Source organism: Callorhinus ursinus, unplaced genomic scaffold (genome assembly GCF_003265705.2).
Source record: "Callorhinus ursinus isolate GAN/ISIS: 27379988/994484 unplaced genomic scaffold, GSC_fseal_2.0 scaffold46, whole genome shotgun sequence".
NCBI classification, from domain to species: Eukaryota; Metazoa; Chordata; class Mammalia; order Carnivora; family Otariidae; genus Callorhinus; species Callorhinus ursinus.
In genome coordinates, this window is record NW_027397108.1 from 9,222,726 (window position 1) to 9,249,932 (window position 27,207).

The following is a 27,207-nucleotide window of genomic DNA, read 5'->3' on the forward strand; positions in this document are numbered from 1 at the left end:
TCACCGAGCACCTGCCTTATACTGTGAGCACTCGTCCTGTGAGGCCCGGAGAGACTGTCACTCCCAGGCTGTCCGCGACAGGAGAAGGAGAAAAGGCGTGTAGGCTGGTACGTTTGGGATACTTACATTTCAGGCACTTGGATCTTGGGTTTTGCTTATACTAAACTATTTCCCACAAATATAAAAATGATGAATTCATTCAGATGATCTGTTTATCAACATATCTGGAAGGACAGCAAAGCCAAGCAAGCTGGCCCAACTGGGAGGGGATGACTCAATAGCCCCAGGCAGGCTGGTGTCGGGCACAGGACACGCTCCCAGTGCTGTGATCAGGCGCGCTCCTCCCTCTCTTGGCTCTGATGCATCCATCCACGTCTCCCGTTTTTCCTGGGCTGCTGTGTATCTGCCAGGTGCCCTTGCAGCTGGGGCGCAGGGCAGGGTGAACAAGACAGCCACAGACTCATTTCCTGATCTCCTGGAGTACTACTCTAATGATGAAAGATCAATGATAAAAAAGTCAACAACGACTAAACAAGAATATGTCAAATACAGGAAAATATTATGGAGAAAAAAAAGAAAACAACAAGTAAACAAGGCACTGTCCCCCCCCCCCCCCCGCCCCCGGAAAAAACCCCTAAAAATGTAAGGAGTTAGATGACCAGATTCGGCGCCAGGTGACAAAATGTAACCAGCCACGTGGATGGGGTAGATGGTTCAGGGGGAGAAGAGTGGGCCCAGAAGCCCAAAGGAGAGGAGCTGGACTGTTTTTCAGATATTTTTGCCCTTCGTTTTACTCATGACGCCTGGGGAAAGGAGCCTGCACTTAATGAGCAACCTAAGGGCAGACTGACTTTTTGACATACCCACAGTATTTTCATTATAAAACCAAGGATAAAATGCTTTTGCAAAGGGAGATAGTGCCTCAAGGTTTTATTCAAAGTACCTGCAAGGCGTACCCTCTTGAAGTACGATCGTGTGCTTAAAACATGCTCAGTAAGACCCTCTGGTGAAAAAATTAAAATTTTGAACACATATACGTTAAAAAAAATAGAATCTCCACTTGTGCTTACTTTGACTTTTTGCCCAGGATCAACTGCAAAAGCACTTCTGTTTAGAAAGCATAGTTCAGCCAAAATCCAGTTTTGTTTTTTAGGAACAGAGAAATGGAGGAAAAACCCAAGAAACATCAGGCATTGGGCAAATCCGTGTGAGCATCTCTGTCACTGTCTGATGTAGGCTGGGACCGCCTTCTCCACGACCAGTACCTCCTACAAGACAGCGAGGAGTGCAGGGTGTTCAGCCAGAGATGGGGAGAGGCTGGAAAGGCAAGGCAGGCACAGAAGTGAGACGCACACCGCCCGCACATCAGATTGGCCCTCCATCGCTGACACGAGCACGGAGCTGTGACAAGCAGTCTGCAGCCAGGGGACTTGGCTTCTGCGATGTGAACACAGCTCTCCCCCTGCAGTCACACCAGACCAAGGATCCAAGGACAGCAGGGTGTGCTTGGCATCTGACCCCTGCTAGGGCCTCCCCCCACTAATCTGCCCTCCTCCCAGTTCCAGAGCACAGGCGCGCTCCTAACCGCTGTCACCATTTACTCCCACTTGTTCATCACCCGCTCGGTTCCCCACAGCCTCTGGACTACCACAGAGAAACCAGCAGGGCTGTAGCGCCCAGCAGGCAGGCCGACGGACCCAGACAGAGCAGGGCCTGGATGTGCCAGCAGTGCACTAATGGCTAGCTTCCTACTCATCAGGAGGTCCCAGGCAGTGACAGAGGCTGGGACATCCTGGAAAGGACTGGACCCAAAGCAGCTCATGCAGCAACACTCCGCTGAGTCCCGAGTACAGGCCCCTTAAGTTCCACAGGGACCAGAGCAGCACACATCATCACAGGTCTGAGACAGCCGAGTGACAGTCAGGGTACGGCTCGTCTGCACGGCTGCCTGTCTCGTCGCCGGCCTTCTGCTGCCTGGCCAGTGCCACCTTCAAGGTGGCAGCACCCAGGCGCAAGCCCTGCAAGCAGGAGACAGCCTGCTGGGCTGAGGTGGGGGCCTTGTAGTGAAGGAAGGCCCTGCGCTTTGGCCCCTGCCACGTGAGCCTCTGAGGGACTGCACCCAGTTCTCGGAGGGCTTTCTTCAGCTCACTCACTCGGGCGTCCCGGGGAAGGTTGCCAATGTAAACAGTGTTAGAAGGCCCATCCTCCCCCTGCCCCGAACAGGATTCGGGCTGGTGTGGGTCTTGGGGTCTTCTGACAGTGCTCAGGGGAGGTGGCTGCTGGCTGCCGGTTCCCAGAAGGTGCCGGGGCTCATCCTGAAGGGAGACATCTTTCCCAGCCTGCCTCTCTCGGTAACGAAGACTTCTGAGTATTGGGATTTTCCCCATCACCTCACAGCTGATCTGAAAAAGCAAAGCAGTTCCAGCTATTCTCCAGGTGTCCAAACTTGGTCAGAAGGGAAGAGAAATCAGAGTCGCACAGGGGCCTCTGCCTCTACTCAGGTAAGTAGTCTCTCTGCCGAGCTGCACCAGTGGTCCAACCTAAGCCCTTTGAGAAGGAGGACCCCTCTGCCTTAATCAGTTACTCTGACCCAGCCCCCATGCTGCCCCAGCTTAAATGAATATGGGATCCCCAGAGCCACTCTGGACTGTCACCTCTGGACTGTGCCTGACATGCCATGGCAGCGGGCAGGAAGGGAACGGTTTTCTCTACGCTCCTAGAGGCCCAGGAAGCAGAAAACCAAAGGCCTCCTATGCAGAAAGGACAGTAGTAAGTACGGTTACTGGAAGGAGGGTTACATGGTCACAAGTGGCAATGCCCCTGGTGACCTCCAGAATAATTGGGTTTTCTGCCTCTATGCCTGCCCCCGTCTCCCGACTTATGCCTTTGGGTGGGATGGGATCTTTAACAGGGCCACCTGGGCCGCCTCCTTCTCCCCATCTTCACTGGAGGTGCATTTCTCAGGGACCAAATCTTTCAAGGTGTCACTGAAAATGCAGAAACAAGGCAAATCTGAAAGAGCACTACTTTTGAAAAACAATTTCTAGCAACAGGTCACCAAGCTACAAGGTAACACTATTTATAACGTTAAGTCTCAATGAACAGGATTCCTATACAAAGGACATGTTTGGCTTTTTGGGAACCGGCACAACAAAGGAGGCGGTAGAAGAACCCCAATACATGACGTGGTTTCTGGTCCTCAAGAACTGGGACTGACAAGCGGGGCCTGCATGCATGCACAGGAGCTGCCTCGATCCAGCTTGCAGCGTGTGGAGGCTGATGGTCCCGGCCCGGTGTGGCCGCTGCACACGGTGCAGCCCTGTGGGTTAGGCTGGACCTGGACAGCGCAGCCCAGGGCAGAACCGGTCTTCTGTCACTTGAGGAATCACACGGCAGAAAAGATACAGAAACACACTGTTTAAGTCCTTCTTAGCGATCCTCATTCTTTAGAGATGCTTTCCGTCCTTCTTTAGGGCACAAAGCCTGAAACTGGTCAATTACCAAAAGGCAGGCAATGGTCCAAACATGGGACTTCCCACAAACATGGGTAAATCAGAATAAAGATCAGCATAGGAGTTAGGTAAAACTTCCCTATAAAAATAAATAGCTCAACTAGTAACAATGTTCTCGTTGTATTCAGAATCCTATGTAACTAAAGTAATGGTTCTTATCCTTGCCAGGGTGTCAGAGACCTTTGAGAAAAGCTGGGTTTCCTTCCCAAGACGAGTCCCCAGCAATTTTGTGTGCAATTTCCCAAACTCTATTCACAGATCTCCAAACCACGAGAGGTACACAGGCCCCAGGTTACGGATCAGTGATTCAGAGGAAGATTCAAAGAAACTCAAACACCTAAGAACGGTCGATTTGAGTACCTTCTCACAAACTTTAAGGCTCCTGATTCTCATTAATTTGAAGATTTTTTTTTTTTTTTTTTTGACAGAGAGAGAGACATAGCGAGAGAGGGAACACAAGCAGGGGCAGAGGGAGAAGCAGGCTTCCCGCCGAGCAAGGAGCCCGATGCGGGGCTCGATCCCAGGACCCTAGGATCATGACCTGAGTGGAAGGCAGATGCTTAATAACTGAGCCACCCAGGCACTCCCCCCTCATTAATTTAGTAGCTGGTTCTCTCTCCTAGCACTAAGTGGACAATACTCTCCACCTTGGCACAGCCTTTCCACTGGGTCAGAGCCCTCTCCAAATGGACAGTACCCTTGCTCCCAGGCACAGCCACATCAGAAGCCTCTGCAGGTGGCACTTGTCTACTGGGGTCTTCAGAGTAGCACACAAATGCCTGGCTGCCATAGACTTCTTAAAGAAAGACCTGCTCCTTCTAATGTTTCCCATTATTGAGACGCAGAGAAACAAACAAAAACCATGTCTGTGCCCTGGAGATATGTAGGAGATGTAGCTACTCTTCTAATCAAAAGGAAGTTTTCTTCCACTTGACCCTCTGCAGTTCTTCCGAACTGATTCATCCAAAGATGACTAAGCTCATGGGCCAGTACCCTAAGAGGCTCTGGTCCCAAAGAATCCTGAAGATGATCTAAGAAGCCAACCAACTCCTTCCCACACCCCCATTCCACCTTCTCAAAGAGTTCAGATTCTTGTGTCCTTCCAGAGTATTTCAAAACAGATTTAAACTGGTCATAATTAGATTATTTTTGTTTTAAGTAGGCTCCATGCCCAGCGTGGAGCCCAACTCGGGGCTCAAACTCACAACCCTGAGATCACAACCTGCACGGAGACCAAGAGTGGGATGCTTAACTAAGCCACCCAGGTGCCCCTAAAACGGTCATAATTAGACTCTTAAGGATATCTTAAATTACTACATCTAGTACTTAGAAAGGACGATCAGATTTAAAATTGTAATTACAATCAGAGGAACCATGTGACTACATTCTTTTATCGAAGAACTGAATGTCATCCCCTTGTGACACCAGTAGACAGGAGCAGTGAGGACAAACTCCCTGGTAAACACATCACACTTTCTCCAGCTCCCGCTCGGAGCTGTCCTGGCTGAGGGACCACCCCAAGTACTAAAACTCCCATGTGCTTCCGCCTGGTAGAACCACAGGGTGTCCTCAGGCCAAAGCAAGTGTTCTCAGGAAACCCAGTCCACAGGGCAAGGCTCCACACTTTAAAATCCATTTAAAACATGTCATGTGAAGCAAAAATACATCCTTCTCTGCACATCACAGGGAGCTACTTTATCCGGAGCTGGCACATGGACAAACTATAATCAGTTGAATAACAAGAATGTTTTAACCATGTACAGATTATGAACCAAGTCTACAGCACCATCACACTGACTGACACACACATATACACACACACACGGATCTTTAGAAATGGAAATGGCCAAATGCGTCACTTTTACATAAAATTGCTCATCTCAAGAGCAGGATGTTTTTTTGGGTAAGGAAAGACAAAGCTTAATGTCATCTCATGCTTCTGCACCCTCAAGTTCTGAATGGAAAAACCTCCCTGTCTACACTTTCTCAGCTGTTTGCCATTTCTGTGCTCCTTGCGGAGTGGCTTGGGCTGATGGCGGTCCCACAGCCACACAGAGGCCTCTGTGCACCAGCTGGACGGGCTGGCTTCACACTCAGGACAGTTCGCGGCAGGGCTATGCTGTTTTTCCTGGCTAGCAATTAGGAACATTTGTTATGTCTGTAAGAGTGCCATGTGAAATGAAAGATTTTGCCCGTTAATCAAACATAAAAAAATATTTCTGCTTTTCTCTAGCCATTCCATTAAATAGTATAGAGCAAATTTGATTTTCTTTTATGCGCTACAACCACTCTTCTCTGATGTTTACAGATGTCACTTATAAATATACATTCTCTGTAAAGATTAAATGAAAAATCCTATCCCCTAGAAATACATGCTAAACCCAATACAGATCAGAAATCTCACTCTCAAGGCACCTGTGGCCAACCCAGGAAGAGACCCCAGTTCTAATCTTGCCTCCACTACGCACCGGCTTCGTTGCTTTTCCTGGCTCTCACTTTACCTGCCCGGAAGAAACAGAGACTGGGAGGGATGGTCTTTAGAATCCCCCTCATTCTACAATGCCAGGACACGTTTGGGCAGCCGCTGACAATCAAACAGGAACACCGTCAGTATTTCTAACGTGAAACACCACTTCCACAGAAATTACCAGTTGTCTTGCATGAGACGAATGTATATCATTCACTGATCGAAAATACTTTTAGATACGGCACTTTCCAATGACCAAGGCGAAATCATTCGATCGAGTAAGCATGCAAGGATACAGGAGAGTCAGTGAATGCACGGTCTTCCAGATGTCATTCATGTATTGCAGGATTTGTTTGCTTTCCAATTAGTGTCTCTTAAGGATAAGAGGGCTCATTTAAGACATCTTCTTGCACAGAGCTGATCAAAAGTGTCACTTACTAATACAAAAGCCCCCATAGCGTTAGTCCTTTACAATTATGCTTTTACTGTGGGTGCTGAAGGACCAGCAGGGCAACGACCACACACCATCACTGCTTCAGACCACGCCAACAGTCAAGCAGATGGTGCTATTTGGGAGTGGCCATGTAAGTCACTAAGAAAAACTATTTATTTTCTGGTATACATGATCATCTTAAAACCTTTGCCACAACAAGATGCCAGCTTCCATCTGCAAACCACAGCTCCTGCCTATCCTATGCTCTTCAGGGGGAGGGGGGGGGGCAGCGTAACAGACAGGCCCACAAGAGCAGTGAGGTCCCCTCCTGCTGGGCCAGTTCAGAGCTGAGTGTGGGACGAGTTCATGCCCGGCAGCTCTAGGCTCAGTTCCACACCCAAGTGTCTGCCACATGGGGACGAGTGGCCCATGCGGCCCGCCTCACATACAGACATATGCTTTGCACAAGCAACTTGGACAGTCCAGTGTCACTGCCATGCACAAGCACATGACTTCTAAGAACTGGCACACATTTAACTATCTTGCATCTTGGATTCTCGTTTTTACCACTTAGGAGTGTGCAGAGAATGGAGGCTCCTTGTGGAACTGGAGACAAACACACCTGGGCAGAAGGCTGCCCTTGGAAAATGGTTTCAAATGTCCTGTTTTCTCTACTGAAGAGTGTTGACTATAAAAGTGTATATTTTCTGTGGGAAATTTAGAAAACAATGAAAAGAAATCTGAATTCCCAGCTTGCAGAGATAACGAATGTTATACCTACGGGTCCGCTCCCCCGTTTTTTTTGGGGGGGGGGAGGGGGTAGAAAGAGAAGGAGACAGAGAATCCCAAGCAGGCTCCACCCCCAGCATAGAGCCCAAAGGGAGGGTCGATCCCACGACCCTGCAGTCATGACCTGAGCCCAAAGAAGGAGGCGATGCTTAACCGACTGAGCCACCCAGGCACCCCTCCATCTTTTTTCTATGCACGTTTCAGCATAATGAATACAAAATGATATACCAAACATGTATAAATTTATACTGTTTTTTTCCACTTAATATTGATTACACCATAAACATTTTCTCATGCCATTAAATACTCTTTAAAAAGGCTGTATGCACTTAAATTACAGGGTTGCAACACTTTAAGGCACTACATTATACTGGATACACATGCATCTCTATCTAAATTTGTAAGTATTTTTCTAGGACAGATTCCTAGAAGTTCAAGTATTGGGTCAAATATAGTGAATCTCTATGGAAGTTATCAGCCTTTCTAACTTGCTGGCCCAGTTGTGGGTAGGTGTCAGATCACATTTGGCTGTCACTTCCAGACAACGCTGATATATGGGGTTGGAAAGCGAGTGTCAACGTCCCAGAATGGCTGTTTCTCACAGAAGTCCTTTTCCCAAACCCTTTTTCTCAGGGCATCTGTCATTCTCAGCAAGTAAATCAACAGGGCATGGTGACCATCTGGGGACAACCTTCCCAAACAGCTGTGGACGCTACAAACTTGCTTCTTTGAGTCTATATACAAAGAATAACCCGGGCAGGATCCCATCCCTTAGCAAGGAGAAGATAATTCAGACAGGCAGACATCCAGATTTGGGTCAATGGTGTCACACTGCTCTCCTCTGTAATCAGTGATGGCACCTTTCCCACAGTTACTATGGGGAGCAAGGGGGTCAGGAAGCAGACCTTTGATGTGTGGCTCTGGTGGCAAGGAGCAGTCTCATGGGTGCCCTGGGTCTCTCTGGGGCTGCAGCCACACCCCGCTGCCTGACCATGTCTCCAGGGCATTCTTAAAATAAGTATTTCATCTTCCCTCGGCCTCATTCTAGCTCAGCAGAAAGTAATAAAAGAGGTATGGGTCTCGGCTGTCCAGAGGCTCAGCCCAGTGGGGCTGTGTGTGTTTGGCAAAGCCCGGCACCTTCGCCTTCCCCGAGCAGAGGGCTCCATTCTGCTGCTGCTTTCCAGGCGCTCACGTGGGTCCAGCAGGCAGCCAGGCTCCCAAGAGGATGCTTCACTGCCCTGTCGTGACTCACCCGACACCTTGCAGCCCTGGGAACTGACTGCGCTGTAGGGGAGCTGCCGAAAGCTAGCTCCTGGGGACTTCGGCCACCATCAATGTACTCCTGCCAGAGCTAAGGGATGCAGGCAAATGGCTCCTGAGCCACTGCAGATCACCTTACACACAGATGTCCACAGGCAGGGACATCTGGATTACTGTCCCAGAGACTGAACGACCACCTGAGCTGAAAGCGCAGCCCAGAGGTTTAGGACACGCCTCAGTGGCCAGGTCTCTTACACCACGCACCAGCCAGGCAGAGATCCTGGGGAAAGCACGTCCTTTCACCAAGAGGGTAGACCTGCTGGATTAGGGGGGGCTCTGGGAGTTCTAGGTTCTCAGGGGAGGCAGCTTGTGGATGAAGTGGGGCAGTCACGGCACCTTGTAGCTCAGACATGGCCAAGTCCCCCAGAGTTCTACAGGTCATCAGATGCACACCAGGTGAGAGGCTGCCCTGAGGGAAAGGAGGACCCCATGTGAACACAGCAGACGCACCTTCTGGAAGGAATGTCTCTTTCTCTTCCACTGAGAGGCAGTAAAGGGCACACGGTGATAACAATGCCACAGAGAGACAGAGACAAGGCCCCGTCTTGGCTCAGCAAACCACTCAGAGGATAACTGTAAGGATTCTGCCCGAAGCGACGGCGTCCAGGTACATTTCTCACAATTACTGACTTGCGTTTCACACCTGTGACAGCCACAACGGTGACAATGGCCAAGTTCAGCAGACACTTCGCGTGTACTGCCTGTGAGGTCAGCACTGACAGCACCCCACTTTACAGATAAACAAACGGGGGGCTTGCAGAGGGTGCACCAAGGTCACAGATAGAGCGACTGAGACGTGCTGCTGCAGCTTCTAAGCTCATTCTAAATCACTGCCCCGGGGCTCTGGGGTGGCTCAGTCGTTGAGCGTCTGCCTTTGGCTCAGGTCATGGTCCCAGGGTCCTGGGATTGAGCCCCGCACCGGGCTCCCTGCTCTGCAGGAAGCCTGCTTCTCCCTCTCCCACTCCCCCTGCTTGTGTTCCCTCTCTCACTGTGTCTGTCTCTGTCAGATGAATAATTAAAATCTTTAAAAATAAATAAATAAACCACTGCCCCATCTGGTCTCCTGTCTTTAAAACCACAAGGCACAGGCAGAGAAAAGCAGGGGGGCTGAGGAAGTAGCTATAGGTGGACAGCTGAGTCTGTAGCAGCCTGGTCCCCTGGCGGGGACACCACGCACATCTCTGAGAAGGTGGGACAAAGGCCAGGGAGTCAAATGCTGCACAATCTTTGTGCGGTAAGAACGAGTTAATACATTCTGTATGTATTTCATAACCTTCATCTGAGAGGTCTACAGTGTTTAGAAGGAACTGTGATTCCATATGTTCCAACAAAATACACATGAGGCAAATTCTGGGATTCTACTACCTACACGATAATAAGTCTGTGGGTAGAAAATCACAGGATATGCCAACGTGTATCAAGGAGTCCATGTGAAATAATACCATACCCTAGCACTGAATGTCCCCCACCCCTCCCCAAATATTCAGTGGAAGTCAGGGACGGTTTCCCCAATGCGGACGAAAATTCACTCTGGTTGCATAAGTAGCGAGGCCAGAACAAAAGCCCCAGGGGCTGGAGAAAGTCGCTGCTTTCAAATGATTCATGCAAAGGGAGGCCCAGATGTGGAAGAACAAAGAACACAGGGCCCCAAGATAAGAAATGGCATTTTCAAAGTCTGTGATTCTTGCCCAGGCCTCACTAGCGATGGGATGTTCCAGGAAGAGGGCGAGTCGGTTGGGATGTCAACGAACAGCACTGGCCCCGACGGGCTGCACACGGTATGGCCAGCCGTGTTGCTGGCGACTCTGGCTGCTGTGGCTTCCTTCCACATAGAGGGAGTCTCTTCACCTCACATGACCAATAACATCATCTGTTGCTATTTTTGTATTTTTATTAAAATTAGCGGGAGGTAACTGACTACTCCCCAAAGCCACACCCTTTCTCCCTCTTCCTGGAGAGACCACCTGGAATCTTCCTAAGGTGGGCTGCAGTCGGCCCTTGGCTATGAAGTGCTGGCCTCCGGAGGACCTGAGGCCTCACTGTGACCAGCCCCTTGGGCAGCCTCCCCAGGCCCATCGCCTCAGCTGTGAGCAAATGCCACCTCGCTCCTGTGACCCACGTAGCAGCACTCACTTAAGGAGAAGCTGTGGACCCGACTTCCAAGGTAAACCCAAGCTCTTACGAAAGACACCAAGGGACATTTGAATATTCAAAAAGGATGCCAATGCCTTCCCCATGGCACTGGGCCTGCACCGGAGAGACCCATCCGCTTGCTTCTGGGTCATGCGTGCCCCTCCTCTCTGCTTTTCCCGGGACTAACCTAGGAGGAGCACAGGCCCCAGGGGGCCCAAACCGCCTGGCTGTGGTGTTTGTGGGAAAGGCCCACTGTGCCGCAGTGTTCCATTTTGGTGTCAACCTTGGAGTTGGATGTTATTGGTTTTCCAGGCCCAAGGGAAGGCTGCTATCCAACTCTGATGATTCACGTTTAAGGAACGGAAGACATGGAACAACAACGGCTTCAATCCAAACGAAGCACAACTCTCCCTGTTTCCTCAGTAACTCTGGCTGCTTGCCAGCAGGCAGGATCATAACCTATAGGTTGGCCTCTGGGATCGAACTCCTTCTGCAGACTATTGTAATGTGTGCCCCTGACTATTCTGCAGATAGAGGTCACAAAGGCATCAGCTAATGAAAGCTGTGGGTACTGCTTGGAGACCCAGGTCACAGCAAGACAAGCTGGACTTAGAAGAGAAAAGCTGATGAGACAGTACGTTGTTGTGGCCAGGATGGTGGGACACAGCTCTCAGAGGTGAAACCCGCTGGCAAACAGGGTGTCAAGGCATTGGCCCTCTGAGTGGACTGTTCCTTCTGCCATCTAGAACTGGTGTCTTGCAGCAGCAGATCTTGAACCTGGTTGCTTATCAGAATCCCACAGGTTTGCAAAGGAGATTCTTGGGCCCATGGCTGGAGACCGTGATGCAGGAGCTGAATTTTCAAAAGCTTACAGATGATTCTAATGCACAAACATGCTGGGCCTAGGGAGAGCTGCCATGCCAAAGAATACCACACAAGAGAAGATGCCTCTGAACTACAGGCCATTGCTGGCCACAGGACCCACCTTGCACCACAAGATTCCCGTTGGTTTTGGGCGCTCGCACCCCGTGGCAATGACTCTCGTCGGAGTGAGAATGTAGTCCACTGTTAGGTCGTGGTCTTCAAGCAGCGCTTCAGGTATGTCGATGACCTGGTCAAACAGAAGTGGGTGAGGGGGCTGACAGGGAATGCGGCTCCTGTGCTCAAAGCACTGCACAGTAGAAGCAAAGGGCTCACCAGACCCATGGGGATAAGGCCTCACTGCCACACAGATCCAGCTCTGGCTGATCACCACTCACAGCAGACGTGGAATGAAGGCAGAGACCAGTTTGTCTCCTTCCCTCCCCGCCCACTCTCTCAGGGGGGGTGTGGCAGTAGCCTCTGCTTGGCCTGTTCACGGGCAGCACCTGGCAGTCATGGACGATGGTGACCACGGGCGTCCCCTGGCTGACCGCTCCCATTGACACCATCATGGCATATTCCAGATCAGCGTAACCTTCTCCCTTCCCAATTCTCCAGCCTAAGAGACACGCAGAGCATCAGTATCTCAGAAGGAAATGTTTCATTAGGTCACAGCGGAAGCAGAAACTTGGACTCAATATCCCTGGCACCTCCTCAGAAACTTCCACAGTGAGCCCACAGGCAGCCCTCAACAGTGGGGTTCAGGGGCATGCTGACGGCTGCCTACATACAGGGGTCAGCACACGCTGTGTGAAGCCTGAGCCTCTCAGATGTGTTACAAAAAGAAACAGAACCTGTGTTTATGTAAGCAGAACTCACATTTAAAAGCAATGAAAGAGTAGTTTTCAAAAACACTAAGAAAAAATTCCTACTAAAACCAAAATCTTTTTAATCAATTTCTCTTGGAGGGGAAATAAAAATTAAAATCGGAATACGTGATTTAAGATGACATCGCCTTGTCTTCTGAGAAGTCCAGCAGTCCCTGGAAGAGGGCTGGGTCTGGCAGAGCTAGTCCCATACTGTGTACTCCTAGGTGGGACCCGCGGAAGTTGTAGCTGAAGCTGCATGAGAAGCTACAGAGCACATAAGAATGCAGCAAAACGGAAAACATGACAATGCCTCTGGCTCCCACAAGAACCAATGTATTCCGCCATCAGGAAGGCCGTGACGCTGCAGAAATTCTAACTTCTGCTTAACATCAGCATCGGCATCCTCACCAAGGGCATCACTGCCCATGCACCCTTCTGAGATTCTCATCTGTCATGCTCCTTTTACAATTACCAACCTCCAACCATGTGAGCAAATAAACGTGAGAAAGACAGTGCAGAGGAGAAATGGCAAAGGACAGAACAGTTCACAGACAGAGGCAGGCAGGTGAGCGGCAAACGTGAGCAATGACCGCCTTCCCTCCCCATTAAAGGCCAATCAGATGGCACATGAACCACCACTGTTCAATACTGGATTGGTAAACATGGAAGTCTGATGATTCTAGTTATTGACGAGGGAATAGGGAGAGACGTGAGGTGTACGGTACTGGGGATGTGAGGTAGGCAACCTTTCTAGTGGGTTATTTGGCAACAGCCACCAGGATTTCAAGTCCACCCTTCGGTTCAACAATTCCTCTGCTGGAGTTATCCCACGGATGGCCCTCGAAGGCACAAAGAAACTCTACCACAAGACTACACCTCACTTTAGTGTGATCTGTAAGGGAAAAGCCCAAACCAAACCCTGGTGACCTCTTAAGTGCCCACCAGTCTGCAAGGATGGGCAAAGACCCTGGCCAGACACCATCTAGCAGGACACAAAGTGGTGTATGCGCTGCTGCCCCTTCTGGGAAAACAACGAGGACAAACGTAACCTGCACAGAGAATGCAAGGCATGGGCGGACATGGGCGGACTCATGGGCCATTGCTGTGTGTCAACACAAGGAACCGCCAACGGTGGGCATCTGGGAAGAGCACAGGTGGTGTTTTCTGTGCTATTCCAATTTTCTACACATGTGCATGATGACTTCTGTTGTGTTAATTGGGGGTTATCTGAATGATGACATTTATAGAATACTGTTTTCTTCTTCATATACCCTCAACTAAGAAAGAAAACTCCTGATCTTTTCAAAAGAAGACCTCTTTGTTAACTTCCCACTGCCAAAAGAGTATAACCCCAATCCCGTCCTCTGGCCTCCTGGTCTCTGGAAAGCCAACCCCAACCTACTGAAGGACCATCCTACGTGAACACATTGCCACTTCTGTCCGAAAGTCCTCTCCTGCTCCACCTCTCTCCAAAACACCTAAGCCTGAGGTCACTTCTGAGACGCTGCCCTGCTCAGGGCCTGAGGGCGGCTCTTGGGACCCCACCACCGTTGGTTCTGACGTGTGTGGAGCAGCAAGCACACCGTGCCGGAGTACAGCTGCTGTCTGCTCTTCCAGCTCACTGGGGGCCCAAGGCAGTGACCACCCAGGGCTGGCCGGACACCTGGCGCACAGCAGGCACCCAGGAAACATGTGCTCATGGGAACCCCTCCCTGATAACACAGATAAAGCGCTGTAACTGGGAATACAGAGAAAGCAAAGAACGAAGCACTCCAGCGTCTCCTGTACTAGCGCAAAGAGCTGGCAAACACCGTGTACTCCAGCTGAAGATATGAAGGTCAGCATTTAAAAACACGATGCTCGGGGTTTGGAATGAATGACTTAAGAGCATCTCTCACCAACCATTTGTTGGAAACCAGAAACCTCTCTTGAAGGAAGATCTTGGCTTTGGCTGGTTAATTTCCAAAGGGACAGTTTTAAGGATAGGCATCTTAGAACAGTCTTTTTCCTCTTGGCGGGGAAGGAGGAGAGAGAATGCTTTCCTAGCAGGGGGCCCAAACCACACTGTGCAGGTGCCAGTCTGCGACAGGCTGGCCTCTCGGGGAACCCACCGAGCCTGTGGCAGTACAAGCAGCAGTATAACCAGATCGTCTCCGAAGAGTCAAGCCAGGCCTGGAATAGAGCAGCGGAGGGGCAAGAGGTCCCAGGGGAACCACAGGGGCCCAAGTCCTGCAGGCGGCTTGGCAGAGAGCAGAGAGCAGCGTGGGACACCCTCCCCCCTCACCTGCCTGAACGGCACAGCACCAGGCCTCCCCAGGCAGGCTCAGGACACCCTGTGTTGCCCAGAGGCTGCTGCTGCCTACCAGAAACAAGCTTTAGAACCTAACGTTTTTCCATTCCCTGGAGATTCTCCAAAACCAACTATTTACTGACATACTACAAATAAATCCAGCTCCAGTTCCAGGTAGTTTAAGAATAGAGGAAATATCTTTCACCACCTGAAGAGAGATGATCTCACTTTATTTTTCCTAAGAAAAATGAAAATACTATGAAGGTATTGAGTGTGAGGGACTGTGTTCATTCTTCAAAATGAATGAGAGATAGAGTGGTTTCAGAGGACAGACGTGTGTCCGGAAAACTGAGATTACTTACCTTCAGTGTTTAAAAGATGAACAGGCCGAGGAAGGTCAACCTGCAGGTCACATCCAGGAATTTCTGATTTTAATCTTACCTTTTTCAGAAACAGCAACGGACCCCACCACAACTAAGTCCACAAGAACCCTGGAATCCAAGCCCACAGGAGTGCTGTAGTTCCTCACGCCCTGTGAACACAGACGTGTGCCTGAATGCTTCTTGGGCAGCGAGCGGCGGCCACACCTCACAGACCCCAGGCGAGCAGCACTCAGGGTCTGAATCAACCTCCTGCATGAGGCAAACCCATGCCCTACCACGAACACGCAGCATTGTGGAAATGGCATTTTAGGAAAACCATGGCTCAGAAACCATCTTAGGATAATTTCCCACAGTTTCTTCCCCAGGGAAGATGCCCCTTGGAACTGACAGCACAAATGAGTAAGATGTTAAGTTCACAATACTGAGCAAATCATTTCTTCCCATGAGGCAGAAGAGCACGGTGGTTAAACCACAGGCTCAGGAGTCACACAGAACCAGGTCCAGATCCCTCTTAGCCCTGTGACCTCAAGAGGAGGAAAGCTGACCTTCAGTTTCTTCCCCTCTAAGACAGAGGTGCCACCCACTGCCTTGGCGGACTGGTGCTGGAAGGGAAGATCATGGAGGTAGTGCATTTAGCACATTAAGACGTGGTCAGGAAAAGTGTGGGACAGATAATGTATAAAACACTGGGGCTGTTACCTTCACGTGTAGCATCTTCACTTCTGAAAAATTACTTGTTCAACCAAAATGCACTGAAAGTACACACGTTTACACTAACTGAGGCTTGTATTTACAGAGTACGGAGGCTGATATGGTCATGAGTCTCAGATAACAAGGGCTACAGGTCAATCTAAGAGCCAAATTAGGACACTGTACAGACCAGTGCCCGGCACTGGAGGGTCACAGCATGTGGTATCATGCCTCGTCTACAAGTACATGACAAGTCACTTACGGCATCGGTACAGGGGGTTGGTTTGGGGGCTCTCAGCAGTCAGACCACAGTCACAGGCCCACTGTGCCCCATGGTGGGAAGGCCTGTTTTGCTTAATCTCACAATGGCCATGGCAGCTGGCATCTCACACCCACGGCCCACATCCTCAGCCCTGTTTTAATGGGCTTGGTGCCTGGCAGCCTCGGTGAGCAGACACCTGTGTTGAAACTCGATCCATCAGACTTCCGCCTCCCTCCCTCGGTCAGCTTCACCTGCTCTGTTGGCCAGACAGAGTGTGAGCAACCAGGAGTCTCCCTGATTCTCCAAGGTCCTGTTTGATTCAACAAAACCTCAGGTGACAAACATTTCTGTGTGCCCACAGAGGTGGTTACTGGAAGACTCCTGAGTTAGAGAAAAAAAAGACACCGAGATCACACAGGTGGCTGGGACGTACTGGTGGCAGAGGTGTTAAGGGACAAATTCAGAAACTTCTCTGCCAAAAAGCAAGGCCACATCTGAGTCTCCTAGAGTTGACCCACATGGGGGCAGTATCTCTGCCACTAAGCTCTGGCAGCGTAAATAATGACTGCACCATGACCGGCATCTGCACACAGAGGCCCTAAAAGCCTCTCTCCCCTGTGCCATCAAGAAAACGGAAACGTCCTTTTCAGGTTCCGGTGTCTCGTGTGCTGACAGAGCCCGAACTCTGCTGCTCAATCTCTAGTGAAGTTCAGTCACGAGAGCTGGTCCGGCTCTACCCTGGGCCCAGCCACACTTTCAGGGGCACGTGTAAGGGACCAGCCAGTGCCGGCGCATCACAGGGAACTTTTGCCAACACACAACGTGGCAGTCACCTTTCAGAGGGGAGGGGATGCCGTTAAGGGCGACACAGACCACTGCAACCACCACAGGCCCCTGTGATGGACCCTCAGATACATTTGACCTGGACCTCAACCCCAGAAAGAGAACTGCTGGTACCGTCCCAAACCCACAACTCCAGAACCGCTGATCACACTCCCTGCCGGCTCTGGGAAATGTGAGCTCCTGTCTGCAGCCCGCGTCTGCCAACTGCAGACGGTCACACAGTTTGCGTTTTTGAACACCGACCAGAACCATGAATGTCTCTTATTTTTCTAATTTTCCCTTTGCAGTTTTTTCTACATATATTTTGTTTTACTTTATTACATGTACTTTTGAAAGCTATACCAAATTCTATTTTTGGAAGAAGACTATCAATAAGTAACAATAAAAATTCAATTTTTCAGTATCAGACTTAAGTGGAAAATCTTTTTTAAAAAGATTAATGCCCTATCTTGATGCCCTATTTTTTATTCCCAATAGATTAGGAATCAAATGACCTACGATCTATTCTAGGACTCTGAAAAAAATCACCAAATTCTATTTCTTTATCTGCAAAATACAAGACAAATGCCACCACAGGGCACCACGATGTAGTATTTATAAACTTAAGTTTTACTACATTGTAAACACTCAAGAAAACCACATCACTGAATTACTAAAACCATCATTCAGAACTGGTGAGGCAATTTCCAATCCAAGTATTTTGGAAATTCCTGAGTTCCCAGTTGGCTCTGGTGGCACTTAAAAAAATGCTATGGGCCACCAGACTATGGCACACGTTAACAGCAATCAGGTGCCAGACCACCCGATAACTCATTTTTTCTTCATTTTGAATAGGGAATTTACAATCTGCCAAGTTGGTGCAAAATAGAAACCAGGTGACTCAAATGGAATACATGCATCCATGGTTTTTCTACTTGGCTCCTTTACTAATAGGACTGAATACTTTGCCATCTCCACTCATTTGGCTTTGTGAAAAATGAATTTCAATTTTGTGGTGTATTGTACGCATTCTGACTCACCAGAAGTATCGGCTGAGAACAGCGCTCTCCTTGTGGGTGATGCGGCCTCCTGCACTTACCTGAGAGGTAGCACATTTCCTCAAGATGTCTTTAGTTGCCCCAGGAGGTGGTGTGATCTTATTAAATAACCCCGTTCTCAGTCGTGGTGTTGGGACCAACAATGTTTTTTTGCTCTTTTAAAAAAACACAATCAATAAATTACAAAATTAAACATAGAAAACTTCTTGTGTATATTAGCATTTCAGGGGCAGAAGCAAGTGACTATTATTGGCATCTTTTGGTGTGCGCCAAGGAAATGACTTCTTTGCAAACCCAATTACACAACGCACGGTGGTCAATCTTACTTGGGGCCACTACTCCACCCCACTTAGGATGAAGAGGCAGTGAGTTGTCAAACTCCTAAATTCTATTTTACTTGCCACTCAAAATCACTACAGATACAAAATGACAATGTAAATCCAAATGAAGGTCTGTTCTCATTAGAATTCCAACCAGAACTTTCCTGTGTCCTCCCCTCCCAGCATCACATACTACAGTTACAACGCTTCCTTTTTTTAAGATTTTTTTTTTATTTATTTGAAGGAGAGCAGGAACAGGGGGAGGGACTGAGGGAGAGGGAGGAGAAGACTGCCCACTGGGCAAGGAGCCCGACGCGGGGCTCGATCCCAGGACCCCGGGATCATGACTCGAGCCAAAGGCAGACGCTCAACTGACTGAGCCACCCAGGCGCCCAAAATGCTTTCGTTTGAAACCTGCATTGCATCATCTCAAGCCTTCATAACCAGTTTGCTATTCAATAAGTTCCAGTCTCAGAGATTAATACTCATTATAATCGCTCTTTTGTATTGACCTGAGTCCACAGGCCCCTTTTCCTCTATTTAGTTCCCAAACACCTTGTTGTGAGTCCCAGAGCCCGGATTCGCAAAGTGCACACCCCTGGCCAGCAGGTGCAGCCCCTGGACACCTGTGAGAAATGACCAGAAGCTTGGGGGCAGGCACAGCAATCTGCTTTCACAAGCCTGCCAGGTGATTCTGATGCCCAGGAAAGTTCCAGAACCACTGCTACAGGCATCTCTGCAGACTATGCCGGGGCAGGCCATGAGGCAATTGTAAAATTTTAAAATTTTCGGTGTAAAAAGAGTATATTTTAGTTTTTGTGCAGGAGATGACAGCCTGAGACCAATATAAGACCTGTAAAATCACAGGTTGGCTTACTTAAAGCCACGAGAGAAATATTTCAACACAAGTCATGACCATGTGCTCTTTTCCTTTGGAGTGTGAAAGAGGTTTGGGTTCATTCACAGTCTGAAGATTCCGGTGTACTGCACATTATGATGGTTACTCCCTCTTTTCTGGAAGCTGCTTGTACTTTAGATCACCTGGGCAGTGGGTGTGCAGACCCACTCAGAGCATCTGATTCAGAACCTGACACCAGCAAGAGATAATTTTCAAAGTTCCCTGGGTGGTGCTAACATGCAGCCAGGGTTGCCAAATGCTGGCCTGGCCAGTGGTTCTTAAAGGAACCATCAGGGGTGTTTATTAAAAAGACTCTAGGGGCGCCTGGGTGGCTCAGTTGATTAAACCTCTGCCTTAGGCTCAGGTCATGATGCCGGGATCAAGCCCTGCATCAGGATTCCTGCTCAGCAGGGAATCTGCTTCTCCCTCTTCCTCCTGCCCCCCACTCACAACTTCTGTGTGCTCTCAAAAAAAAAAAAAAGCAAAAAAACAAAAACCCCCAATAAAATCTTTAAAAAAAAAAAAAAAAAAACAGACTCTAGAAACCTACTGAAGGTCTGGGGTTGAGCCTGGGAAACTGTGTATCCCTAAGCACAGGCCACTGTGTCCCCAGGCATGGACCGTGGCCATGTACATCGGGTTCCCTGCCTATACTTAGGTGTGCCGTGGAGCATGCAGGTTTACCTGCTTCCCAAGTGATTCTTAAACCACTAAAGTTTCCATTTCCAGAAACATAGAGGATTCTGTAGCCCTACAGCCCAAGGACCATACACGTCTTTATGTCTTTTTCACCACTATATCCCTGTGCCCAGCAGAAAGCCTGGAATACAACAGATTCTCAAAGTTTGGCTTTCTTTCCCCTGAATAAACAGACAGTGAGGACCCTATTCCATCCTGCTACCTGGCTGCACTCCTCCTACAGGATGTCTTGACTAATCTCCAACACACTCAAGGCTTTGATTTGTGCTCTGATGGGCTGACAGGTAAGAACCTCATACATGCAGAGAACTGACTCTGGAGTCACAGTGTGGGTCGGAATCCCAGCTCCACCATTACCAAATGGGGGACTTGGGCAAGTCATTTAACCTCTCCGTGTCTAGCTTATTCCATGTCATATGGCAAAAGAGATCACTCCTACAGGGTTGTTGGCTAAATTAAATGAGGTAATATAGTGCAGTGTTTTGACAGAGCTTTGTCCTCACACAAGGCAACCACTCACTTCGGGCTCTTCTCTGCTATTATTTCCTCTAGTTCATTAAAGTGAATTACTGACTGGGAAAATATGGCTGGCAAAAAGAATGCTTCCAGAAGGGCCTGACTGGGAGGCTCCTATTGGGGCTGAACAGCAATCAGCAAACAATCGGCAAACAAAATCCCCTACGTGCAATCCTTGAAAGAACCAGAGGAGGATCCCTACACCCTCCTCGTTCCCTATAAAATCACTTTCTGGCATTCCCTTCTCCACACAGGCTGCAAGGTGCACTGCGTGACCAAGGCCTCCCATGAGCTGTGGGAGAGTGGAGCGGCCACACAAGGAGTGGTTGGTCGCCTAAGGAGGAACTCTGAAGATCTGGATTCGTATTATCAACAGTAACTTGTCTCAACAAAGCAGCAGCAGCTGTTAGGTTAAATCAGTGCTGATATATGGATGTTCCTGCTTGTACAGTTTTGTTTGTATTTAACTTACAGATTTATTGTGGTTTTACAGCTGCATAAGAGCTATGAACATTTAAATTTATACCAAGTTTTCTGTTTATACTTATTAAACTTAGTGAATTTAAAGCAACCCTCGGGGAGCTTTTTTTTTTTTTTTCCTTGAACAGGGGCCTAAGTATGTAAGTTAAGAAACACTGTTCTGATTTATAGATTTTGGGGACTCCATCAGATTTCTCACTCATGGGTTATCAAGTATCAAAGAATTATAATATAAAAGTAGCAGAAGGAAATAAACATAACCTTTCCCTTCTGATGAAGCACATTAGATTAAAGAGTGCCTCAAGGTCATCATTGTGAATGTCCTTTATCTTTGAATTCAGGAAGATTCATGACTTCTGACAAATTAAAGACTTCTGGACTCTTCCTGGAAAAAACAACTTCGAGGGTATATTCTGTGTGGGAGGGAGTCAGAAGCACCATCCTTCTAAATATATGAATTGAACACATTTGCCAGCCACCTGGAGGATGCATTTTATCAGTGGCCCGGGCTCTGGCCCAGGAAAATGGGATTACCTGCAGCGCCAGCAGCCGAACACCTTCCAGTGGTTTATCGGGGTCCACTTTAACTTCCTGCATTCTGGCAAAAACTTCTAGATCTCTGATGTTTTGGCAAGCCAGATAAGAGCCCTAGTTAGGCAAACAGACAGAGTTGCACTTACGTCGAGGACGAAGAAGCGAGCATTTGTCTGGGGAGCATCAGGGTTGACTTTAATGGTTCTGGCCATTCTGAACGCCTGCAAACGTGGGAAATGCTCAGCAGCATGGGAAGCACCCTGTTTTCGAATGCAATTGCACATTACTGACAGGACAGCATGATTCTGGGCCTACTGCATGCAGGAGCAGATTGGTCTAGCATCTCATTCAGACAGGTGGGGTGCACTAAGTCTGAGACAAGATCTAGGAGTTGCCCAAAGAAGTCTGGGAAAGCAGTCAGGGTAGAAAGGGGCTGAGAAAGCAAGCACCGATTTAATTTTAACCAAAATAAAACATATTCCAAAAAGGTGTAGAAAGTGTATAGTTCGATGAATTTTCACAAAACAAACATACCTGTGTAATAACTGCCTAAAACAGGAGTATATTACCACTAACCCGGAATTCCCATCCCTCTCCAAGTTGGTTCCTTTTTAAACATTTTTTACTGATTTTGTGCATCTTTCTCTTTTTCCTGTACTTCATGTATATTTCTCTCCCTGGGATAACAAGCACTAAAGCAAAACAAAGTAGCAACAAAAACGTACAAAAATAACAGTTTTTCAAAGGTCCAGGATGGCCTCAGACCCAGCTCAGCTGAGGACCAGAGAAGGGTGGGAGCTTGTTTCCAAGAAGCCATGAATGGGAAGATAAAGTCCAGCCCAAATGGGGGGTGATGGCAAGTAAATAAGCCACACACCCTTTGGGCCGGATAGAGCAACCAGTGTAATTTCAAAAAGCACTTTTGTTTTCCTTGTGGAAAACATGCATGCTGAAATTATGAGCTGTGTATGTTCGCTTGTTCAAGCAAACTTGTTTCCTATGAACAGTGTCATAAACAGACATCTTTGATTATCTTCTATTCTGAACAGTGGGGAGACTGAGGCCTGGAGTCATCCATCAGGGACCAGCGAGGCCTTCCTCTGTCCAAAGATGCTGGCCCGGGCCTCCTCTCAGAGGGCATCACTCCTTGCTGTTCTTAAGGGAGCCAATTTTGAGAAAAGGGACCACGACAATAACATGCTTCCAGCCAGGACAAATATCTTACTCCATGTCAAGTGGCAAAACATGACCAACCCACCAACCCTGCACAGAAAGGCAAGAGGCTGTAATGAAGGTTAAGGAACACAAATGAGGGACATCTCAAAATACAAAGGACATGCGGGCCAGTGGTGTGGATTTTGCACTACTACTCACTGTTCACCCAGCTTGGATCCACCGTGAAGCAGGACAGTTAACTGCATTACTAACTCTCTCGTTTAGGAATAGCCTGTTTTCCTTTTGAACGCTCCAGGAATGCTTCAGTACCTTGAAGTTGGGAATCCTGTGATGAACAGGCCGGGGAAAATCAGCTAAATTTTGTGATTCCATGTAGTCCCAAATCTGTTCACGAATGTCCTGTTTGGAAACACCTATGGCAACAAAGAGTGGGACTAGTTAACGTGGCAGAAAGGAGTCCTGCCACATGTGCAGGCCAGGCGCTGCTGGGTGCCTGCTCGAGCTGCACCCTCAGCACTCCGTCACGCCAGACCAATCCAGGGCGTCTCAGCTCTATGGCGAAAAATCAGGGTTAGTGATAAACTCACAACAATTGCTAAAGTCCAAAAACAGAGTAAATTCAAGACAACCCAGGTGTTTAACCCAGCTCTACTGAGCTATAGGAGCAGCAGAACAAAATGCAAAGCGAGCCAGGTACCCAAGCTTTCCTCGGGTCCTTGCTTGGAAACGCACACTCTGATCAGTCAACGCACTGCAATCCTTGGTCTAATTAGTTTTGACATAGTTATGATTAGTGCATGCAGACTGTAAACCCAGAAAGCCTGCCTTAAACCTAAGCACTTTGTAAACCACCTATTATTTTGGATTACCCATTATAATCCCCTTTATTAGTATAGCAATTTCTTATTCTATACCCAACTTCGGAAGTGCATTTTTTGTCAACAAATATTCTTTAATTTGATTGGAGCAGTTTTAATAAAATTTGCATTAATCATGTGTTCCTCTTGGAGTGGAGAACTATAAAAAGCAGTTTCCAGTTAGGTGGAAAAACATAAAACCAGCAACTTCACAAAGACACATTTTTAAAATATTCACTGAATTTTCATTTCTGTTGGTTCTAAAGGATATCCTCGTACTTGTACAGAAGTCTGTTTCAAATCACTTTACCTACTTGAGCTGTTTTCATAACAATTTGTCATGCGGCCAGCACTGAGAATCATGAGGCAAGGAACTCCTCATGAGGTCATCTCATTGACTGGTAAATTCTCAACACCAACGTGCCCTAACCGCTGGTGAAGAGGAGTGCTACCTACCCTGCACCATCTGGAAGTCCCCGTAGGACACACACGCACAGGGCTTAGGGAATGTGCATCTCCGAAGCTGGTGGTGAAAGACCACCTCTTCAGAGAACCCAATGTGCACTACGGCAAGATGTGAGGTTCTGCATGTACTCTGTGTGACTGGGGCACCTCTCATCACCTGAGTAGGAAGGAGGGGCAGGTACAACCCCACAGGTCCTCAGTCTCCCTTCAATGAGTGCAGGATATTGAAAAGCGACCCACAGGAGCAGCCCAGGGCCAGAGACTGCTGGGAATCACCTGGATGGCTGGTGCAGTTGGGCTGGCAGCTGGCTTCTCTCTTCTGAAATGGTGGCTTTGAATCATGTGAATCAATTATATTCTAAAATTTTATTTTTCATAAATGGACTTCGAAAACATGCAGAGGGAACTATACTGACAAGCCTCTCTCCTCGCTGCCTGCTGGGTACCAGCTCTCTTCCCCCAGGGCAATCAGTGCGCCCTTTTTTCCTCATGAATTTTCCCCCAGGTACCTCTGGCCCACACAGAAGACACTCCCTGTCATGTCCTTTCGCTAATGTGGCACACTACACAGCACACAATGCCCTGCACATTGGTACTCTTGCCAAATATCTTGCAGATCAGGCCACATGGTATACAAGAGTACCTCCGTTCTTTTGTGAGGTTGCACGGTATTCCATTGTAGGGACAGGCCAAAATTTACTCAGGAAGTCCCCTTCTGAAGGACAACAGGTGGTTTCCAATCTTGTCACCAAGGTACACTTTGCCGCCCGCCCATTTTACCTCAATTTGTTAACCCTCCACGTGTAGTCTAAGGCATAAGGGCCAAGAGCTGAAGGCTTCCACTGCCTACGCCCTCTGGCTAGGCCTAGATTTCCTCAGCATAGCATGCAGCCCAGTCCCAGAGCCTCTTGGAGCCCACTACAAACGCTTTTTGGGCCTCCTGCCCCTAGCTGTGCTTTAAAGCCATTCCAGATATCAAAACTGCAGATTTGGGTGTGCTTAGGGAACACACATCTGTATGACACGGCCTGAGTAGGCTGACACAGGCAGTTTCCAGCACTTGGCTTGTTCTTTCCTCCTGGGAGCTGTGCACTGAAGGTGTCTGCTGCCAAATCTGCTCAGCTCTCTGTCCCTTCGATAAACCCTCACTCTTCAAGGCTCGGCTTCAGCACCACCTCCAGGAACTACCCCCCCCCGTTTCTGCTCCACTGCCTGGGGATCCCTCTGTCACAGGGTCACAGGGAGCTCTAGCCTACAATGCCCTGCTGCCTACTTCAGCCTCACCTCCATCACTCCTCGCTGTGGATTTAAAATGTGGCTCAAGCATAACTGGTCCCTGCTCCCACACACCTGCCCATCTCTTTGTGCCTTTCACACCTTGGTACCTGCTCTCCCTTCAGGTCTGCCTGACACACCACATCCCCCTGGAGGTATTCAGAGAGCTCAGTTACAGGCAGCTATCCCTCCTTTAGGAACCCAGAGCGCCCTGTTTTTTCCAAACACAATTATGTTGATACAACTATAAGGTTAACATATTTATCACTTTCACTAACAACCCATGGGTGCTACAATATTCCCAACGCCTTGCAGTATACTGTGTAGGGACACAAGAAACATAAGAAATTGTGACCCTTGCTCTGGGGAATCAATTAATCACAAACATCTGAGTGACTCCCACTTAGAAAGCAATAACGGTGATTGGGAGGAGCAGCTAGAGTGAAAGGGCAGGTCCCTGCCCTTGGACGAGTTACAAAAACATGGGGAATGATTAGGATAATAAAAGGCGACATATATTTGGCTGAAATGCCTGAGCCCTGTTGTGTAATTGCCTACTTGCTTCCCTCAACAGGCTGTGGCTCTGTCGGGTCAACTAGGGTCTCATCCTTCCACCTCTCACTCGGAGTTCAGTCCTGGCATTTGGCAGGCATCTGAATTAGCAGAATCTCTGTACCGAGCTGTTTACATGCTGCACACTTGGTAAGGGCAGTTTATTTATTCCCAGGTGTGGAACCTGGCTTTAACAGGCTCTGGCTCGCCGTGGGCTTCAGCACTGGGGGCTGTCTTTGCCAAGCAATCCCGCAACAATCACCAAAGCTCTTCTCCACAGACGGTGACCTCCTAAAGCCCAGGGGCAACGAAGCAAGTGTTCCCAGCGCCCGGGCAGAGCCTGGCACAGCGAGGCCTCGGAAAGCATTTCAGAGGACAGTGATTAAGCGGCCCGGCGGCTAAGCTAGGTTGGTTTCCAGTCCTGCTCTGCCACCAGCTGTGAGCCGTGGTCCCCTCGCCGCACCGTGGGTATGCTACTGCGGATCTCACAGCTGGTGGTTACGATCGATCGGCACGGGGCCACGGACACCACCATGCGCACGGCAAGGGGTCCTCTCTCTCTTCTCCCCGTTATCGTCACTCCACCGACAGGGTCGGGCATCAGGGTCCGAGACCGGCGCCGGTTGGACCCCCGAGCCCCGCTCAGCGCCCTCCGCGTCCCCTCCCGCCTGTCCGGTGGTCCCGCCCGTCGGATCCCGGCGGCCCCTCCCCCGCCGCCCCCCGCCTGCCCCTCAGGTGGGTCCCTCGCGGCCCCTCCCCCGCCTAGTCCTCAGGTAGGCCCCCACCCGCCTCTCCCGCGGGTCCTTACCCGTCTTCAGCTCCATGACGACGCAGTCAGTACGCGACGCCTCCAGAAGCCGAATCCGGCGCGGAGTGACGTCACCCGCTCGCGCGCTCTCCCCGCGCCTGCGCGCTGACAGCGAGGGGGGGCGGTGGCGTCGCCGTCGAGGCCTGGAGGGAACCGCCCCGGGCGGGCTTGCGCGTGCGTCTCCGCGGGCTGGGTGGAGGGACGTGCGGGGGAGGCCGGCGTGGTTCCTGGGCTGTCATTTGTTCGCGGAGCAACTGTGTTGAGCGCCTGTTCCCAGGGGCGTTTGTGCGGCGCTGGGGCTACCGAGGCGAAGAAGCCCCTGGCCTTTCTGAGCCCACCGCAAATTCCACCATACCCCATCTCCTTTTCTGTTTCCCCAGAGGCCCCCTCCTCCTGGAAGCCAGCCTTGATTGCTCCTCCAGGATGTGATTCCAATTCTCTGAGAAAGACACCCAAGTGCTCACACCTGGGTGTGCGTCTGCCTCAGCTGTGGACACTTTAAAATGTCAGGTTGTAGGGGCGCCTGGGTGGCTCGGTTCGTTCAGCCTCGGACTCTTGTTTTCAGTTCAGGTCATGAGCTGATGGTCGTCGGATGGAGCCCCGCGTCGGGCTCTGCACTCAGCATGGAGTCTGCTTCAGAGTCTCCCTCTCCCTCCTGCCCTCTCTCAAATAAATAAATAGAATCTTTTAAATAAAAAAAGTAAAATAAGATGTCCGGTTGCTGGAGTGGGGTTCACT

At 49.3% G+C, this 27,207-nt stretch overlaps 1 protein-coding gene across 6 annotated transcripts; it reads right to left on the reverse strand.

Annotated features, from left to right (window-relative positions):
* Positions 1-349: 349 nt before the first annotated feature.
* On the reverse strand, positions 350-26,534 carry MTHFSD (methenyltetrahydrofolate synthetase domain containing). 6 transcript variants are annotated; one of them, XR_012375214.1, is made up of 9 exons: positions 26,470-26,534; positions 22,822-22,925; positions 21,337-21,450; positions 17,931-18,044; positions 15,116-15,206; positions 12,022-12,134; positions 11,640-11,765; positions 1,071-2,402; positions 350-488 (listed from the first exon to the last, which is right to left on the reverse strand). XR_012375214.1 is itself a non-coding variant. In XM_025860335.2 (8 exons), exons 1-8 carry the CDS (start codon positions 26,483-26,485, stop codon positions 1,893-1,895), a joined length of 1,188 nt encoding a protein of 395 aa, XP_025716120.1. In that variant the 5' UTR covers positions 26,486-26,534; the 3' UTR covers positions 916-1,892. The 6 variants fall into 6 exon arrangements, 5 of the variants coding, with proteins under 5 accessions (XP_025716120.1, XP_025716121.1, XP_025716122.1 ...); XM_025860335.2 differs by lacking the exon at positions 350-488 and having other exon boundaries at positions 916-2,402; XM_025860336.2 differs by lacking the exons at positions 350-488; positions 21,337-21,450 and adding an exon at positions 21,483-21,596 and having other exon boundaries at positions 916-2,402.
* Between the last annotated feature and the right edge of the window lie 673 nt (positions 26,535-27,207).